The 17,854-nt window shown below is 56.2% G+C and overlaps 2 protein-coding genes across 10 annotated transcripts; one reads left to right on the top strand and one right to left on the bottom strand.

Annotated features, from left to right (window-relative positions):
- Window positions 1-128: 128 nt before the first annotated feature.
- ULK3 (unc-51 like kinase 3) lies at window positions 129-4,508 on the top strand. Of its 6 annotated transcripts, none has more exons than XR_003530084.1 (16): window positions 129-301; window positions 535-675; window positions 856-976; window positions 1,063-1,167; window positions 1,246-1,389; window positions 1,479-1,561; window positions 1,643-1,798; window positions 1,875-1,980; window positions 2,095-2,135; window positions 2,223-2,325; window positions 2,438-2,502; window positions 2,621-2,699; window positions 2,764-2,829; window positions 2,909-2,956; window positions 3,027-3,081; window positions 3,285-3,346. XR_003530084.1 is itself a non-coding variant. In XM_027657880.1 (16 exons), the coding sequence occupies exons 1-16, from the start codon at window positions 200-202 to the stop codon at window positions 4,203-4,205; spliced, it is 1,578 nt and encodes a 525-aa protein (XP_027513681.1). In that variant the 5' UTR covers window positions 129-199; the 3' UTR covers window positions 4,206-4,508. The 6 variants fall into 6 exon arrangements, 5 of the variants coding, with proteins under 5 accessions (XP_027513681.1, XP_027513679.1, XP_027513683.1 ...); XM_027657880.1 differs by adding an exon at window positions 4,193-4,508 and having other exon boundaries at window positions 2,789-2,829; window positions 2,909-3,081; window positions 3,285-3,389; XM_027657878.1 differs by adding an exon at window positions 4,015-4,184 and having other exon boundaries at window positions 2,789-2,829; window positions 2,909-3,081; window positions 3,285-3,389.
- A 3,011-nt stretch (window positions 4,509-7,519) lies between these two features.
- CPLX3 (complexin 3) lies at window positions 7,520-11,462 on the bottom strand. Of its 4 annotated transcripts, XM_027657894.1 has the most exons (5): window positions 11,105-11,462; window positions 10,255-10,481; window positions 9,838-9,925; window positions 8,434-8,666; window positions 7,520-7,673 (listed from the first exon to the last, which is right to left on the bottom strand). In XM_027657894.1, the coding sequence occupies exons 2-4, from the start codon at window positions 10,413-10,415 to the stop codon at window positions 8,442-8,444; spliced, it is 474 nt and encodes a 157-aa protein (XP_027513695.1). In that variant the 5' UTR covers window positions 10,416-10,481; window positions 11,105-11,462; the 3' UTR covers window positions 7,520-7,673; window positions 8,434-8,441. The 4 variants fall into 4 exon arrangements, with proteins under 4 accessions (XP_027513695.1, XP_027513694.1, XP_027513696.1 ...); XM_027657893.1 differs by having other exon boundaries at window positions 7,520-8,666; XM_027657895.1 differs by having other exon boundaries at window positions 7,520-8,666; window positions 11,160-11,462.
- Window positions 11,463-17,854: the final 6,392 nt, after the last annotated feature.

The following is a 17,854-nucleotide window of genomic DNA, read 5'->3' as shown; positions in this document are numbered from 1 at the left end:
ACAGTGGGTGTCATTGTCGGGATGGGTGGGGACAGTGGGTGTCACTGTCGGGGCGTGGCCAGGACGGTGGGTGACACTGTCGGGATGGGTGGGGACAGTGGGTGTCACTGTCGGGGCGTGGCGGGGGCGTGTCCAAGGCCGTGGCGCCCCGGGAAGGCGGAAGCGGGTCCCGGCCCCGTGTGCCGGGTCCGGAGGGGCCATGGCCGGGTCCGGCTGGGCCCCGCCGCGCCTGGACGAGTTCATCCTTACCGAGCGCCTTGGCTCCGGCACCTACGCCACCGTCTATAAGGCCTTCAGGAAGGTAGGGCCTGGCCCGCCGCGGGGGTCCCCCTCCTGCCCCTCAATCTGCTCCGCCACTGCCGTGGGACCCCCCCCTTTTCCAGCTCTCCACGTGGGGTACAACCCCTACAGCCCCAGCCTGGGACCTGCAGCCCCCTCGCAAGGGTTCCTCCCCTCGTTCTCTGGCAGACTGGGGGAGCACCCCAGGATGGCTGTTTGGGTGGGGGGCTGCAGGGTTACCCCCGTCCTTGGCAGAGGGACGTGCGTGAAGTGGTAGCCATCAAGTGTGTGAGCAGGAGGAGTCTGAACCGGGAATCCATGGAGAACCTGCTGACAGAGATCGAGATCCTCAAGACCATCCGCCACCCGCACATTGTGGAGCTCAAGGACTTCCAGGTGGGCTGGGGGCTTTCCTGGTGGGCGCTCTGAGCCAAAACTACTCTGGCTTGGGTCCGTCCCAGCTTCCCAGGGGTGTATCAGTGTTGCTTGGTGGCAGCAACTGGGCAAACTGGTCCAGGCGAACCCGTGTGGGTGGAACTGGCTGGTGTGGCATGATGAGGTCTTATTGCCTTGCAGTGGGACAGCGATCACATCTATCTGATCATGGAGTTCTGTGCTGGGGGCGACCTCTCCCGCTTCATCCGGATGCGCAGGATCCTGCCTGAGAAGGTGGCACGCATCTTCCTGCAGCAGCTTGGTAAGGACACACTGCCTGTTGGGGACCCTCCCTGGGGGTTTTTTTGGGGCAGGGCCACACTGCCACGTGCCCATCCACCCGCCCAGCCTGCGCCCTGAAGTTCCTCCACGACCGCAACATCTCCCACCTGGACCTCAAGCCACAGAACATTCTCCTGAGCGCGCCGGAGAACCCCCAGCTGAAGCTGGCAGGTCAGAGCAGCTCCCTGGCAGGGGCTGGTGGGGGAGAATTCTTTCTCCTTGTCCCTCCATGAGCTCTTTCCCTGCCAGATTTTGGCTTTGCGCAGTACATGTCACCATGGGATGAGCAGCATGTCCTGCGGGGCTCCCCCCTCTACATGGCCCCTGAGATGGTGTGTCGCCAGCAGTACGATGCCCGTGCGGACCTGTGGTCGGTGGGCGTCATCCTTTACGGTGGGATTTGGCTTTTATCTCCTCGGGGGTCCACTCAGGGCAGGTTTCTCCCTCTCCAGCTCCCCCCAATTCTCCTTCTCCTCCTGCAGAAGCACTTTTTGGGGAGCCACCCTTTGCTTCTCACTCCTTCGCCGAGTTGGAGGAGAAGATTCGCAGTGACTGGGTTGTGAAGGTAATGGGGAATGGGATGGGATGGGATGGGATGAGATGGGTTCTCACAGCAGTCAGTGGTTTCAGCCCCTTCCCTCCCCAGCTTCCCAGCCGACCCCAGCTCTCCCCAGAATGCCGGGATCTCTTGGGACAACTCTTGGAGAGGGACCCTCTGAAGCGCATCTCCTTCGAACGCTTCTTTGCCCACCCCTTTGTGGACATGGAGCACGTCCCGGGCCCTGAGAGCCTGGGCAAGGCGGTGAGCAGGGACCTGGGGGGCTGCACCCTGGGAATGTGGGGGGGCTGAGCCCTGAGCCCCACCTCGTGTCCCCCAGACTGACCTGGTGGTGGAGGCAGTGAGGAAGGATCAAGAGAGGGATGCCAACGCCGCCCTCTCCCTCTACTGCAAAGCCCTGGAGTATTTCGTGCCAGCACTGCACTGTGAGTCCCCCTTGGGGGCTGTGTGTGCCCTGGGTGTGTTTGGGGGGGGCAGCACCCCGGGTGAGGTCAGTTTTCAGTCCAACCACCCCAGTGTTTGGTCACCTTCCCCCGCAGATGAAAGCGATGCACGGCGGAAAGAAGCCATCCGGGCCAAGGTGAGCCAAAAACCCCCGGGGAGGTGGGGGGCTACACCCCCATCCTCTTTCCCCCATGACATCCCCTCACCCCCCAAATATGCACAGATGGGGCAGTACATCTCCCGAGCAGAGGAGCTGAAGGCTTTGGTCAACTCCAGCAACAAGAACCTACTGGAGAAAGGGAACCCAGCTAGAGAGCTCCTTAAAGGTGCTGGATTTTCAGGGATCCTCCAGTGTTGGAGCAGTCACGGGGCACTGGTGGGGTTTTGGGCTGAAGGGTGAATGTTTTGGGCAATCCCCATTGCCATGTCTCCTTGCAGAGATGGCCAAGGACAAACCTCGGCTCTGCGCAGCGCTGGAAGTGGCTTCAGCTGCCATGGCCAAGGTGAGGGGTGGGTTTGGGGTCCCCCTCTTCCCTCAAGTGGAAGGGGAAGGAGCAAACCTGGTGGGGAGGGACCTGATGGATCCCCCCAGCTGCAGCCAGCTCCTGGGATCTCTTGCAGGAGGACGAAGGCGGGGATGATGGTGACGCCCTGGAGCTGTACCAGCAGAGTCTGGGGGAGCTGCTGCTCCTTCTGGCTGGTGAGTTGGGGCTGTGATGGGAGCTGGAGGGCAGGGGCGGATCCTGCTCTCATGCCTTGTCCAATGGCACATCCCTCTTTCCTCTGCAGCGGAGCCAGCAGGGCGGCGACGGGAGCTGCTCCATGCGGAGGTGAGTGCCAGCCATGGGACACCCACCTGTCCCCCTTGACCTGGCTCCAAAGAGACTGTGTCATCTCTCCCTCTGCCAGATCCAGATGCTGATGGCCCGAGCTGAGTACCTGAAGGATCAGATCAAGGTACAGTTGACTGGTGTGGGTCTGGAGCTGAGCGAGGATACAGGTTGGAAACTCTCCTCTCCCTTGGCAGATGCGGCAGGCACAGTCTGTGGGCAAGGAGGCGCTGGCAGAGCCCATCCGGAGTGGTGAGTCCTCCTTTTCAGAGGGGATTGGTGGGGAATATCCCTCCAGCTGCCACAGCCATGGGGATATCCCTGCCCACGGGTGATCCCAACCCCGTACACCATCGTCTCCCCCCAGCATGGGGTCATTCAAGTCTGGGAGCCCACCTGGACAGGGTGACAGTGGTGTGTGCAGCCAGGTGAGTCCCCTCTGTCCCCCGGCACAGCCTGTACCTTGCAGTGATTCCCAGGAGCCAGCCAGTGGATGCTGCTCACTGCCCTGTGCAGAGATGCCGTCGGAAAGACGAGGCTTCCGTCCCCTCTGCATCAGGGTAACGCCTCAGAAGTCACCCTCGGGCTCCCATCCCCGGGGGGTCCACAGGGCCATCTGCCTCCTCTCCCAGGCACTGGGCTCGTTTCCCTCCTAGCCCTGCCTTGACCGTCTGCTGCAGCCTCCCCTTCCACGGCGGGCGGGTTATTCCACTCTAATTCCCTCCTCTGGCTGCCACGGGATGGGTATTTTTATCCTGGCACCGGGCTCCAGCAGAATATCCACCCTGATTTTTTGGCTGGGTGTTTCTTCCACCTCCCAAATTCTGGGGGAGCGTCTGCACAGCCCAGGTCCACGGATCCCAGCCGGGAGCTCAGGGTGGTCGGGGATGCTCTGCTGTGCCTTCCTCACCCAGCATTCTACCTCTGTACCCACCACGGCTCATCCAGCCTCCAGCACCCCTGTGCACTGTCCCAGCCCAGCCATACCTCCCTCTCACTGCTGGAGCATTGGGAATGAGGCTTTTTGTTTCCAGACCTGGAGTCTGGCAGGTACTGACTGCATCATCATTGTCATGGGTGTGAGCAGTGTTCAGCAGGGACCGACTGAGTCTGACATGAGCAGGAATCAACCACCTTCAGGGGCAGACGTCCTCGGCATCCTGCATGCTCTGCTCCACTCCTCAGGGCTCTGACAACCCCAAGATCCAAACCATATTTCCGGCAATCACTTGTCAGGGGTGCTGAGGTCCGCCTGTCCTGCAAAACAAGGGACTCGTCTCAAAATCTTCTGTATCTCAAGGGAATGTAATTTATTGTCTTTAATAAATACTAATTTTGGTTTCTCCACCTCCTCTGCTCTCAGGTTTGTGATTTGAGCCCTAGGAGGGTCTCCAGCCAAGCCCAGGACCCAGAGCCAGCATGGGATCCTGGAGCCATCGAGGAGGGCTGGGGACCCTCATCCCTGTCCCCCAGGAGCAGAGCCAGGGTGTGCTCTCCTCTGCTCCGGTAGTGCTCTCCTTCCCCGTGCTCCCTGGGGACACGAGGCAGCCAAAGCAAGGTTTGACCTTGTTTTCACTTCCCATCTTTTTTATTTTTTGTGTGCATGGAAAACACAGAGCAGAACGACACGAGCTGTTACGTAAAATCTTGTTTTCTCCAATAGATTTTTGTGGCGGGTGAAGAAGGACTGGGCTGGGCCGGGAGGGAAGGCAGAGGGGCTAGAGCAATTGATGAGGGGAATTTTTTTGGGGGGTTCTAAGGATATCCTGAGCCATGACCCCAACCAAGCTCTTCCTCAGACAGCCTTCTCCCCAGATCCTGCCCCTGTGCTGGCTGCTCCGTGCCCAAGCCGGTGAAGAGCTTCCTGGGCAGATGCGACAAGGCATTTTTATATGTTTTTATTATTCTGAGCAGAGATTATATCCCAAGGCTTTAAAGAGCTTTCCAACCCCGTGTCCTCCCCCAGGCCTGGGGCTAGCACGGAGCCACTGGGGATGGCTGCACCGGCTGGCTGCAGCAGCCGGCGTGGATAATCGCATCTGCCTTTATGCGCGGCTGATTCCGGAGCCTTTGGAAGCAGGACGAGGCTCCGGATGCTCCCCCCCGGGGTGATGGAGCTTGGGGTGCCCTGGCTTTGTGTCGGGGTGGATGTGAGTCTCTTCTGCATCAGGGCTTTTCGGCTGAGCGCTACCCAAATGTCACCGCCCGGACCGGAGGGGAAGTGGCAGGAAGGGAGCAGTCCCCAGCCTGGCAGTGTGGCCTCTGTCACTCAGCGTGGCTTCAGCTTCACAGTGAGGAGCAAGCGCTGCCGTGCTCTGGTCCCATCCATGCCATCACCCAGCTCTCCAAAAGGGCTCTTCCAACCCTCATGGGGTGGCTCTTGGTGCCAGATTGTCACCCAAAGAGGGACGCAGGGGTGGCAGATGGGTTGTCGCACTCCTGGTGCCAGCCCGTGGGTTGATACGAGTTCAGATATCAATGAGTTGGAGTGAGCTGGGTCAGTGTGTGGAACCAACCCTGGGGTTTCCCAGGGCTCTTTAATCTGGATTAGCCCCGGTAGCTGGACCAGCAACAGTTGGATGGATGGGGCCACCCCTTCCCGCAGCAGCTCACAGGGAAGTTTAATTGCCTGCAAAAAGAAGGAATATTCCCCCAGCCTTCCATGGTGGCTCAATTTTTTCCACACTTTAACAATTGCTCATTTAGTGCTTAATCTATTGGGGAAGCCACTTATTCATCCCAGGCTCCACAGCAGGAAGGAGGAAGATCCTGTGGCCAGGTAAGGAAGGGGCTGATGCAGGAGGGCAGGAGTTCTGTCTATAAAATTTATGTTATTTGATCAGTAAATTTATTTTATTTTATCAACAGAATTCCCTGCTGCTGGCATCCTTCAGCAGCCAGCTCACTTGGACAAATCCATCCCAATCCTGGCCCCATAGGTGAGGGAATCATACAGGGAGTGTAGAAGAGAAAAATTACATTTTTTGCTTTAATCCATGCTAATTCTTTGCTTTAAGTTTTTTAGTCTGTGTGTTGATGCCTGGAGCAGTTGTATGGCATGGAGGCAGCCAGGATATTCGGCTGCAGGGACGCGCAGGGATCTGGCAGCAGGGAACGCTGGAAGCTGGGATGGATCTCTTGATGGGCAAGGAAAAGGCCTGCCCCTGCTCCCGCCATCCCAAACTCTTCTCCGTCCATCTCAACCTCTCCACCCCGGTACAGGCAGCGATCCAGCCATGGGAGCAGGGATGCGAGATCGGAGCATCCTCGGAACTCCCAGTGCTTTGAACGCTTTGCTGGGAACGCTTTGCTGAAGCTTAACACGTCTCGCGGAGCCAGGCGAGGGGGGGGGGAAGCGTGTGCTGCTTTGCTTTTCACATGCCTGGGGGTCATGGTGCCTCCTAAAATAAACCCACTGAGCTTCACGCGGCCTTTGCGTGGTGGCACGTGGGCCGGGGGAGAGCACGGAGCAAGGCTGAAGGGTCGGGAATGGAGGAGAGGGGAAGGGGGGCAGAGGAAAAGGTGGAGGAGAGAATCCTGGCTGGTTTTGAGTGGGATGAACGGAAAGACTGCATCCCCCAGCCCCATGACTCCCTGCTCTGGTCGGGATCCCACTCTCCTCTGTGATGTTTATTGATCATGCCTCGCCATCAGCCTGGGATTTAAGTGCCAAGGGCTCAGCTCAGTCCGTGCCTGCTTTCTGCTATCCCTTTCCTGGTGGGGGATTAGATCAGCTTGGGCTGATCCTCATCAGGTATGATCTCCTTTCAGAGCTAAAGCTGCTCCTGCCAATCTTCCCTCTCATTTTTCCCCAGCTCCCAGTGCTGTGTGGGGCTGGATTTGGGATCCCTGGGGGCAGATGTCCCCAGAACTGCTGGCAGGTCTCCTGGTCCTTGGGGCTGGAGAGTCATGAGGATGTATGTCCTCACAGCCAGAGCATCGCACCTGAGCTGCCTTTGTCTGTCTGTCCTCTCAGGGATGGAGATCAGGAGTTTCCCAGAATTACCTGGCCCTGGCACAGTCTTAACAGGGAGCTGGGGGCAGAAAGGAATCTCTTGGCCCAGCAGCTCCAGCCATGGCCTGATCCAGCATCCTTAATAATATTAATAATAACAACAACAATAATGATGATGATGATTAATAATAATGACAACAATATCAGTTTCCCAGCACCCTCTCCTGTGTTTTCCTGGATGACCAACCTTCCCTACAAAACTGAAGTGCAGTTAATCAGCAACCTCGGGATTTGGAGTGATAAATTCCTAGCTCATGCCAGGTTTTTCTAGGAAGCCTCGCCACAGGAGCCCACTGCCTGCCGGGATGCCATCTGGCTGGAGCTGCTTCGCCTGGGAGTCACACCTATACTTATCACGGGCTCATCCCTGCAGAGATGTGTCCTTGCTCAGAGCAGCACTGCAGACATCCCACAGTGTCCGAGACTGAGTGTTCTGAAGGTTTTATATTAAAATAGCCAAAAACCTGTGAAAAAAATGGGAATTTTGTTTGCTTTTAAACCCAACTGCCAACAACAAGCCACTTGTAGCATCCCTTTGGTCCCAAATGTGACCACAACCAGAAGCGATGATTTCTTTGGGATGCTTCTCCCTCGAGCTCCCGTCCTTACTCTCTAAAGGGGCACCCCGAAACCTTGATCAGGAGAATAGAGCTTGAGGAGAAAAATAAATGCATAGACATCTCCTGGTATTTATTCCACCGGTTATAACAGTACCATGGCATGGGGATAGCACAGGAGGTGGAGGGACACTCAACTGAGCACAGCGCACAGCTACAGCACGATGGAGGGGGAGGAGAAGGAGATCTTTCCTGGTCACTTTGTTCTTCTCCTGGAAGGAACAAGGGCAGAAGTGGATCCCACCCCAGGAGAGGGATGGTGTACACCACTGCTCCAGGGAAGGGCTGGTGTGGGCTCAGCTGAGCACCAGGGAGGAGTTTTATTCCTCTCTGGTGTTAATTCAGGCTTCAGCCTTCTGGTCCTCAACACCCCCCTTCCCACAGGGATAAATGGGATCATATAGCAGGTCCTTCCTGGTTGGCTCCTTTAGAGGAGCCCTCAAGGGCAGAGGGGGTTGGTGTTCCTTGCACGGACGGGATGTTATTTCTCATGTGATGGGTACGGGATGCAGGGAAGGAGGGTGTTCCGCACCATGCCTCGTCCTTGCGAAGCAAATTGGAGCCTCCCAGTCATTTCTGGGAGGTTGGGTGGAAACGTGGAGGCAGAGACACAGCATATGGCCACCACACACGGTCCTTCCCACACTGACATGGGCCAATAACACTCCAAGGTCATTTTCCTTCCTTGCTACTGCCCAGGCTCTGGCTAAAGATGCCCGCTGCCATGGGCACAGGAGGAGGCATTGGGATATGGGGGGGACATGCTGGCTCTTTGCTCTAACCTCAGACCAGAGAACGAAACAAACACCACACAGCAGGAACACCTGGGTCGGGGACTCAAGGGGTCACACGGTTCAGGAGGACCCGAGTGACACACGGCAAGGGTGACAACACTGGTGGGGTCCCTGCTGCTGGCAGCAGCCCCCGTCAGACCCTTCGCTGCACCCCCTCCCTGCTCCCCCACTGTCACACCGGCCCCGTTACATCACGGCGCATTTCTCCGCCGATTGCTTCAGGTCCTCTAGCGTGGCCGAAGCTTTGTCCTTCAAGGAATCAAGGTCCAGGTTCTGGATGTTGCTGAGCTGACCGATAACCGAGTTCTTCTCTTCCTCCTCCTCGTTGTCCTGCTCGATCATCTTGGCCAGCTCTTTGGGCAGCTCCACGTCACCTCCTACCAGCTGGATCTGGTTGTCATCCGTTTCATTCTGGAACGGGCCGGGAGAGAGTCAGGAGGGGGGATGTCACAGTGGGAAGGGGACTTCTGGAAGCATGTGCAGGGGCATGTCACAGCAGGGGCTTTGGGCTCTCTTCCTATTTTGAGGTCCATGTGGGAAGGTCCCTGGGGCTGAGTCTGGGATGCTGATCCAGAGGGGACATAGCTGAGCTGAGCCTGGGCGCTCACAGCAAGAACTGAGATGAAAACCCATGCACAGCACCAGTATAAACTGGTTTTCAGCATGCACTGGGGGGGGTTTAGGCACCTAATTAAGCTACACGTATGCCTAACAACTGTTCCCACCGGCGACCGGGATCAGCTCTGCGCCAAGAGCCATGGGGAGACTCTGGATGAGGCAGCCCAGCTGCCAAGCGGGATCAGGAATAAGCAGAAGAAACTTGTCAAGAGATGAGAAGGGACATTTCAAGCACGAGAAAACAGAGAAAGGATTGTGGGGCCAGCTCCAAACAAATCCCTATTTTCCCTGGAGAATAAAAAAAAAAATCTCCATCTTTTCTTCCTCTGCCTTTTCTGGCTTTCGGTAGGAGGAAAAAGAAATTCTCTGGCTGCTTATTTCCTGGTGATAAAAGGGGATGGGAAGCAGGGGGGTGTGAATCCAGGCTGGCTGAACAACACCAAACAATCAGAACAATCTCACTTGGCTTAGCTGGCCCTTCGGAACTAATATTAGCCCGGCTCCAATTTGGAGTATTCACTGCTGAGAGACTCTTTCTGAATAAAGGGTGGATTTGGAGGGAGAAGAGCTTGTAGTAATTCTAAGAATGGTTGAATTTTCCCTTGATTAAGTTGTTTTTAGTGAATTGTTCATTAGGCAGAAATTCCAAAACTGGAGTCTAGGTGGGAGACATTTGCCAAATAATCTGGAGAGAGAAGCTGGCTAATCCAGCCAGGAAAGTGTAACCCTGGCTCTGCTCCCAGCTCCAGGGAGTCTGGGGTGAAGGTGGCTTTCCCTCATCCAACTGGATTTAGGGAACAAAAGTGGGGCAGAGGGGGATCAAGTCAGTGTCTGGTGGTCTGCGGTGTTCAGGGATGATGGAAAGGGGCCAAAATTTGGGGAGAAGGATGTTTTGCATTTGGACTTTGACTTCCCATGCGCCCTCCCCTCTCCCCCCCCCCCCCCATTTCCAGTACACCCGTACCTTGGGGAGCCTGTACTTGTCTCGGAAGTGGGACCTGACCGTGGCTCTCTCCGCCTTGCGCTGGGCAAACTGGGCATCTCTCTCCATCCTGTGAACCACACAGGGCTGTCACCAACAGCCTGTGCCCCCCATCCTTGGGTTTGCACATCCCCCCAACCTCAGCATCCCCCATTGTCTCTGAAAAGTCCCCGCAATTTCCTCCCCCCAGCACAGCCTGAAAGGAGAAAACAATCCCATCTCCCGGGCAAGGAAGCGGATTAAGGGATTAGGGGGCTCATTAAACTCCCTCACGGTCCTGCTGTCCCCGGTACTGGCTCTCCCCAGCTCCCATATATGGGATAGGGGACTGCAGCAGGAGCACCCCCTTCCTTCAGGGACCCTGAGGGTCCAGCCCGTCCCTGTGCCAGTCACACTCACTTCTCCTCCACCAGCTGCCGTTGATATTCCTCGTACTCCTCGCGGGTCATGCCCTGTGCCTCGGCCGGAGACTTCTCGCCCTCACTCTTCTCCTCGCCGCCAAGGCCTCCCGTCAGGTTCTTCAGCTGCCCCCCCACCATGCTCTTCACCATGAACGCCATGGCCTCGGTTCCAGGGGGCCCGGGAGCCGGGGGGCCGGGGAGCCGGTGGGCACAGCAGCTGTGGAGCTGGGAGAACCGGGGTTAGCTGGGGGCTAAGGGGCACAAGGAGTAGGGAAGATGGGGATGCAGTTATGGGAGCCCGAGGAACGGGGCTAAGAGGGAGCTGGAGCACCAGGGAGCCAAGGTATGGTCGGTGCTGGGGTTCCGGGAGTAGGGAGCTATCGGGAAGCCGGAGTGCTGTGGATGGGAGCTCCTGGGGAGCCCGTGTACCTGGTTATGGAGGAGCTGGGGTCAGCAGAGATGAGTTCCAGGGGAGCTGAGCACTGAGTGCCCGGGGAGCTGGGCTACCGGGTTATGGAGCTGGGGTCAGTGGAGATGGATCCCCAGGCAGATGGGGTACTGGGCTACGGAGGAGCCGGGGTCAGTTCCCATTTAGCTGTAGTACGGGGTTTTCAAGGAGATGGGGTCAGCGGAGATGAATTCCCGGGATGACGGAGTGCTGAGTTCCCCGTGAGCCGGGATCAGCGGAGCCGAGTTCCCGGGGTGGTGGAGTACTAAATTCCCGGGTTGCCAGGGTACTGGATGGTGGAGGACCCGGGGACAGGGGACCTGAGTTCCCAGGGAGCTGGGGCACGGGGTTATGGAGAAGCAGGAGTCAGCGTAGATGAATTCCCGGGATGACGGAGTACCGAATTCCCGGGGAGCCGGGGTCAGCGCAGCGGAGTTCCCGGAGCGGTGGAGTACCGAGTTCCCGGGATGCTGGAGTATCGAGTGATGGAGGACCTGGGGTCAGCGGACCGGAGTTCCCGAGGAGCTGGGATGCTGTGGGTGTGAGTTCCCTGGGCAGCGAAGTCCCGAGCTCCGGGGATGCCGGGGTCAGTGGAGGGGAACTGTCGGGCTGCCGGAGTACCGAGTTCCCGGGATGCCGGAGTGCTGGAGCTGCCGGGATGCCGGGGTGTCCGGGGCTCAGCGGGGCCGCGCCGCCCCGTCGCCCATGGCGGAGCCAGTCCCGGCTGGGAGCGGAGCGGAGCGGCGGGCGCTGCAGCACCGGGGCTCGCACAGCTCCGGTGTGTGTGTCCCTGCACGGCACCGCCTCCCGCCCGGCCCCGCCGCCCTCCGCCGGGCGGAGCTGCCGCCGTCCCGACCCACGCCGGGGGCACCGAGAGTCCCGCCACTCCCGAGGGAAGAAGGAGCCCCCAGAGCCCCCCCCCCCACTCAGGGGCACCGGGGGTAGATGCAGCCACGGTGGGGGCGGGGAGCCCCCGGGACACCCTCCACTCCATGATTCCCGACTGTTTCATCCCGCCGAAATGCAAACCCGCCCAAGCGCCTTTTTGTCACTCTATTCCCCATCCTTCGGTCTGGCCGGAGGAAAAGCCGGGCTTGACACTCAGTACAAACTATATGTGCCGTGCACCAGCCACAACGGTTTGCTCGTCTATCTAAGGGCTGGCTTGGAATGCTCCCTCCCCTTTTTCCCATTAATGATATCCATGGAAGTATTCCCACCTCTGAAAGTGTTCAAGTCCAGGCTGGACAGGGCTTGGTCTAGTGGAAGGTGTCCCTGCTCGTGGCAGGGGATTGGAATAAGATCAGTTTTAAGGTCTCTTCTGACCTAAACCATTCTGTGATTCTATGATTCCATGATTTTATAATATTAATTAGTATTAAAGCTGCTCTCAGTTCCCACAACCCAGACACCCACGAGTTCATCGATCACCTAAATCAGGAGGATGGAGCAGGCATTGATTTTATTGCATCATTCCCTCGGTCTCTCCATCCCCACTTCTCACTCCTGCTCTTCCCTTTGACTTCAGGCATATTCCAGACCTTGGGGAGTGAGCAATTAATGGCAGCAGCAACATTTCCCTTTCCAGATGGCCAGCCTGGCTTTAACAGACATTTCTCCCTTTTTTCTTCTCTGTTCTTGAAAAATGAGCATGGATCCAAACCCCAATCCCAGCTTGCAGGAAATAATTTCATTTCTGAAATCTAAAGACAATCTCTGCAGATTAAAATGATGGAACAGCTGTGAAGTGATAGAACAAAGTGACAGAGGGAGAGGGAATCGGCCCATATCCTCCCATTCCCCCCTGTCTGAGGGAAAATTATATCTTAAGAAGAAAATAGATTAAAAAATAATGCATTTTCCTTGGATGAGAATCTGGTCAACAGTTTGGCAGTGACTGCTGCTGTTAAGGATAGCAACACCCTTTCAGAGGTGACAAAAGGGGACCTTTTGTCCTGGCAAAGGCTCTCCTGGCAGAGCAGAGACCCTTGAACGATGCCAGCAGTTCCCTTGAGTTCATCCAAATGAGCAAATTGCCACTGGGATGGGGTAGATCCCTTCAAGGTGCCATTTGGCACAACTCCAGTGTCACCCACAGCATCCCCCACCACGCAGGTGCCCCTGTGGCTGCTGCTCACCCCCAGCTGGCAGCTCGGGAGTCCTCCCCACTGTTTGAAGTGATGACTTTTACTTTTCACACCAATCTGCAGCTCCCCCTGAGCATTTTCCCGTGGAAAACCCATGGAAAATGAATTTTAACCCACAATGAACTGCCACAGCCTGTTTAAAAATAGCCTGGGAGCCAATGTCCCATTGCCAACAGCATGGTCATGTTCCAGCTGTCAGTCTGGGTGAAAAGAAGGACAGGGAGAAGGAAAAAGCATCCCTGCTTGTGTCCTTGAGTGCTGGGCAGACCTGAGCCTTGGATGGGTGCAGAGCAGACTTTGGATGCGGCTGGTCCTGGGAGCTTTGCTCACTCCAGATTTCTCTCTCAGCATCCATTAACAATAAGAGACTGGAAGTCAGGACCGATTTTTTCCAGCTGGGTTAGATGGGTCAGCTCCCACGGAGCCTCCCTGTCTGAGGAACTAAGAGCAAACAGCTCCTGATGAGCAGAAATGCTTGGCCAAGACAAGTAGGTGAAAACGAGCACACTGTTCCTGGCAGTGCTTTGGGTCTGGTCCCTCGGGATGCTCACTCACCAGGTGATGGATGTGCCCCACGGAGGGGGACCACGAGGTTGAGTTTGGCACCCTCTTGCAGCCCAGGTTTTTTAGGGATGGAGCAAAAGGCAAAGGGAAGGACCTCCAACAAGGTTTTGCATCTCTCCCATCCCTTTACCTTTTCTCGAAGAGGCCAGTGTCCCACCTGGAGGTAGAGATGAGGGGGCAATCAGAGGGTGCAATGAGCTGGTAAATGATGCTTCAAGGTAGTTGATTTCCCCATTTGCTTTTCCTTGGGCAGCTGAACTGTTCCTTATCCCTGAAATATATTCAAGTAAGGATGAGTCATCCATCCTCACAGGACTCTAACCTGTCGTAATGAGATGTAAATCCTTGCATGACCTATTATATTAGCTTATGCTATATCACACATCTCCATGGATTAGACGGGAGGGAGATGAGACATCCCCCCATCGCAGCCTCAGACAAGACGGCGGAAGTTAAGAGGATCCTCTCTCAGCGTTGACACCTGATTTAAATTGGATGCAAGCAGTTCCCTCTGCCATGGTGAGAGGGATCATTCCAGCTCTTCTTTCCACATAACTGGCTCCAAAGGCACGGTTACCACAACCAGGGTTTCATATGATGCTCCAGAGACCCCTGAATGGCCCTGGAGTGGCTGGTTCCTGGAGTGATCCCACAGACTGTAGAGAGGAGTGGAAGGCTTGGTGACCTTGACCTGCAGTGCCATGGCAATATGGCCATCAAAAGGCCTATCTGATCCTTGTCGGCCTAAAATTCAGGAAACATAAAGGTTTAAACCTTTGAAGACCCTGAGCAGGTGAAGGAATCCTGGAAAGCTACGTGTGTGCGTGCGCTGGAGCCGTAACGGGGAGGAAAGGAGAAGGCATTTCCAAGGAAAGCAGGCAGCCTGCTGCCAGGGGAAGTCACACCATTGCTCGGCAGCTGATTGTCACTTCTGGTGATGGGGACAGGCCCTGCCACCACAGGGACCACTGCGCTCAGCCCTGACCCCGGGTGCGGGGGCAGAGTCACTCTTCCCACTCAGCTCTTCCCACCTGCTGATGGGGGTGCTCCAATGGGATGGGGACAGGGATGCCCTGCTGTGCCCCTCGCTGCTCTGGGCACAGGGATTAGGCGTGGTGACATCTAACCAGATGTTTCCAGTGCTGTTATGGACCACCAGCTCCCAAGAGTTCAGGGTCTTGAGCAAAACATCCCTTCAGAGGGCTATGGGATCCCTTCTAGGAGATCCCTTACTGGGATCAAAGTGCTACCATGTCACTGACAGAGGGAATAAAGAAAGTTTAGGATAAGGGTCTTGTAAAATACAAAATAAAACGAATTCCTGGCATGTTACTTGAGCAGAATTCCATAAAGCTGGACTTTACCTTGGCTGAGGAAGGTGGACAGCAGTGCAGCAGGCAGCTTGGTATGGAAATGAAACCAAGGCTGCCTTTTCCTGACCTAGGGAGGCTGTTCCCATGGAAAGCCTTCCCATTCCTATAGAACCAAGATTTTAAGTTCCCAAAATCTGTTGTCATCATCAAAGGATGAAAAAATCTCAGTGCACACACATCCTCATCCTCTGCCTGCCCTGGCAGAGTATCCCCTGGGAGCCCCCGGGTGGTCCCTGGGAAGGGAAGCCAGGAGTGGGAATGCTGTTGGGATGTTCCCCCCAATTCCTTTAGAATCCCCTGGTCTCGTCGTCGTGTCAATGAGCATGGGGCTGCCCAGACTCATCACTGCTGGGTTTTGGGAGGTTTGGGGTGGGAATGGTCCTATCATACAGGACATAAGTCCTGAAGGATACGAGTTTGGAGTGGGAATGGTCCTGTCATACGGGACATACAGCCCCTGTCCAGAGGGATGGGGTGTTTGGGGGTGCTGTGAGTGCTTTAGCAGAAGAGGAGGGGAAGAAAGTCACAGCAGAGAGACGGGTGGTTGCTTATCCTGCCGGGAGAAGGGGTACTGTGGGGGTGAGGAAGAAGAGGGAGGTGGTTGGGATGAAGGGGGGGCTCCCATGGCAGTGTCTGCACCGAGCGGTGACACAAATCCACCCGGACAGACATACAGAGCATGTAAACAGGCACATGGGGAGACCATGTGCTGCTTCGTGCCGGTGGTGGAGAGCAAGCCCGGAGCAAAGGCACACGCCAGCTGAAACACACACACGGCCACACACGCACGCAGCATTCCCACGGGGGATCTTCCCAGCCTTGCCTTCATTTCCTGGAGTGCTCAGAAGGCAAAAAAAAAAAAAAACCAGATAGAGAGAGAGGAGCTGAAGAGGTGAACGACATGGAACGGTGGTGGGAATGGCTTTGTACGTCATGCTAAAAATAGTCCTTGTGATAAAGTGGATCGCAGAGGGGGAGGAGATGCCGGCAGCGCACAGATGCTGGAGAGGGATGCCAGGGGTTGGGAAGCCCGTACTCCAAGGTTGGAGCAGAAGGACCATAATTAGAGCTGGTAATTGGCTCCAAGCAGCACTGAGGGAATTAAATAGTGGGGGGCATGTTGCACCCCCTCCTCTTGGGATGGAGGCTTTGGGACCCTGGGAAACGTGAAGTAAGCGGCTGCTGCAGCTGGAACTGGCTTCCTTTGAAGGGAGATTGAGATTTTTGCTTGTTTAGGAAGAGGAAGGCTCTCTGCAGCTCTGTGGGTAGTGGGGAGAAGGCAGGCAGGATATGGGGACAGAGGGAAGAGGCAAAGCTCATGGAAGGAGCACTAATGGAGAAGAGAGAGGATATCTGCTGGGAGCAGAGGGAGCCAGGGTTGGTGCTGGAAGGGATGCTTTGTCCAGGGTGATCCCGGTGAGTCTGTGCCAGGGAGGTAGGTGATGGGTAGGGATGGAAGAGCAAAACATGTGGTGACTTTGGAGCTGGTCCTTTCACCCCCTGCAGGTTCTGCACACCAAACCCCAGCTCTCCCCAGCCCTGTCCTGATCCATCTGGGATACCAAGGTCCAGCCCAAGCTGGGATCCTGCTCAGCGGTGTGGAGGGGAGAGGTGGGAGAGCTGCCAGAACTGGAGGCTGGATTTCCCAGAGCTTTTTAAACCCTGTGCCCCTGTTCCCTCCTTGCACGCCGTGTGGTGAAGGTGCAGGGAGAGGAAAGGTCCATGTGTGCCATCACACCGGGGCACTGGCAGTGGGAATAACTCTGTGCCTGCTGCTGCCACGGATGATTCACACCGGCTATTTGAGGCACGATGGGAGCTGACACAACTGGGCCCAATGCCAATCTCTTTGCTGATGGGAAGAGGAGGAGAAGGAGGAAGGGGACATGATGTTAGCCAGCACTCAAGAGCCCCAGGGTGTCACTCAGCCTGTCCCCTCTGCTCACACTGCTGCACAGGCTGCCGAGGGGTTCACAGCTGATGGAAAGAGGGAAATCATCTACTGGGATCCAGGCTGTGCATCTCCAGGCAGCAACCCAAAGCAAGGGAGACCCAGTGCCCTGTGGCAGGAGCAACCTGCTCTGTGTGGGGAAACTGAGGCATGGACAGTAGTGGCAGGAGGGGCTTGGCAGGATTAAACTCCCTGATTAGTTGTGAAGAACGGGATTTCTCCCAGCAGTTCTCTCTCAGCATCCTCTCATTACATCCTAGAGGGTGCTGAGGCACCAAACACTCTCCCAAAGACCCCCTGGCATCAGTCAGTGCCAGAAATCGGCAGTGTCTGGAGGAGAAAAATCAAAGGCCTAAAGGATTTTTTGGGTTAGATTTTCCCCCTTTTTTTGATAGCTGGCAGGGGGTTTGTCTTCAGCAGTAACCCAGGGCAAGGAGACCGAAGGGGACATGGCAGGGGACAGGACCAGAACTCTCCCTGATGTTTCACATCATGTGAAAGTTCTGGGTATTTCTCGCCATTCCCAAAGCCATGTTTCTTGCAGGCTTTGCCTGTAAATGACTTTAATCTTCATAAGCCCAAAAAGTAAAGCTGCTTATGTGGCTGGGGCCTGCCAGAGCACTGGGAGGAACGGGGGGGACAGGGACAAAAGGAGGGGGGTTAGTCCAGGGGAAGTGAAACCCTATCAAGCCCATCACATCGCTGTCCTGTCTTCTCTGGACATCCAGACACCCTGGAAGGGGGTCAGAAGCACATCTCCCCTCAGCATGCACAGGATGCCTGCTCCATCCTCCATCCCACACACCTCCGTGTGCCTGTGTCCCAGCACTCCCTATTTTTTCCTTCAACCCCCCTCCAAGAGGAATCTCAGTCTCAATCCTGGTCCAAACCAGATGGAGAGCTTCTGACTCTGGCTTGCCAAGCAGGCAGCCAGCAAAGCCGATGCTCTGAGCATTGTTTAACACTGAATAATTCCCTGTGGATGAAGGGAGCTATTATAAACCTGCTGTGCCAGACACCACCTCCATCCAGCTCCCTCTAAGGCAGCAGGGACAACTCCTTTGGGGTTGGGGGTCCAGGACATGGGGGTCCTGCTGCACAAATAGCTTTAGCCC

Source organism: Corapipo altera, unplaced genomic scaffold (genome assembly GCF_003945725.1).
Source record: "Corapipo altera isolate COAL_440 unplaced genomic scaffold, ASM394572v1 308, whole genome shotgun sequence".
NCBI lineage: Eukaryota > Metazoa > Chordata > Aves > Passeriformes > Pipridae > Corapipo > Corapipo altera.
Note: the sequence above shows the minus strand (reverse complement) of the source record. Positions and strands in the feature narration are given on the sequence as shown.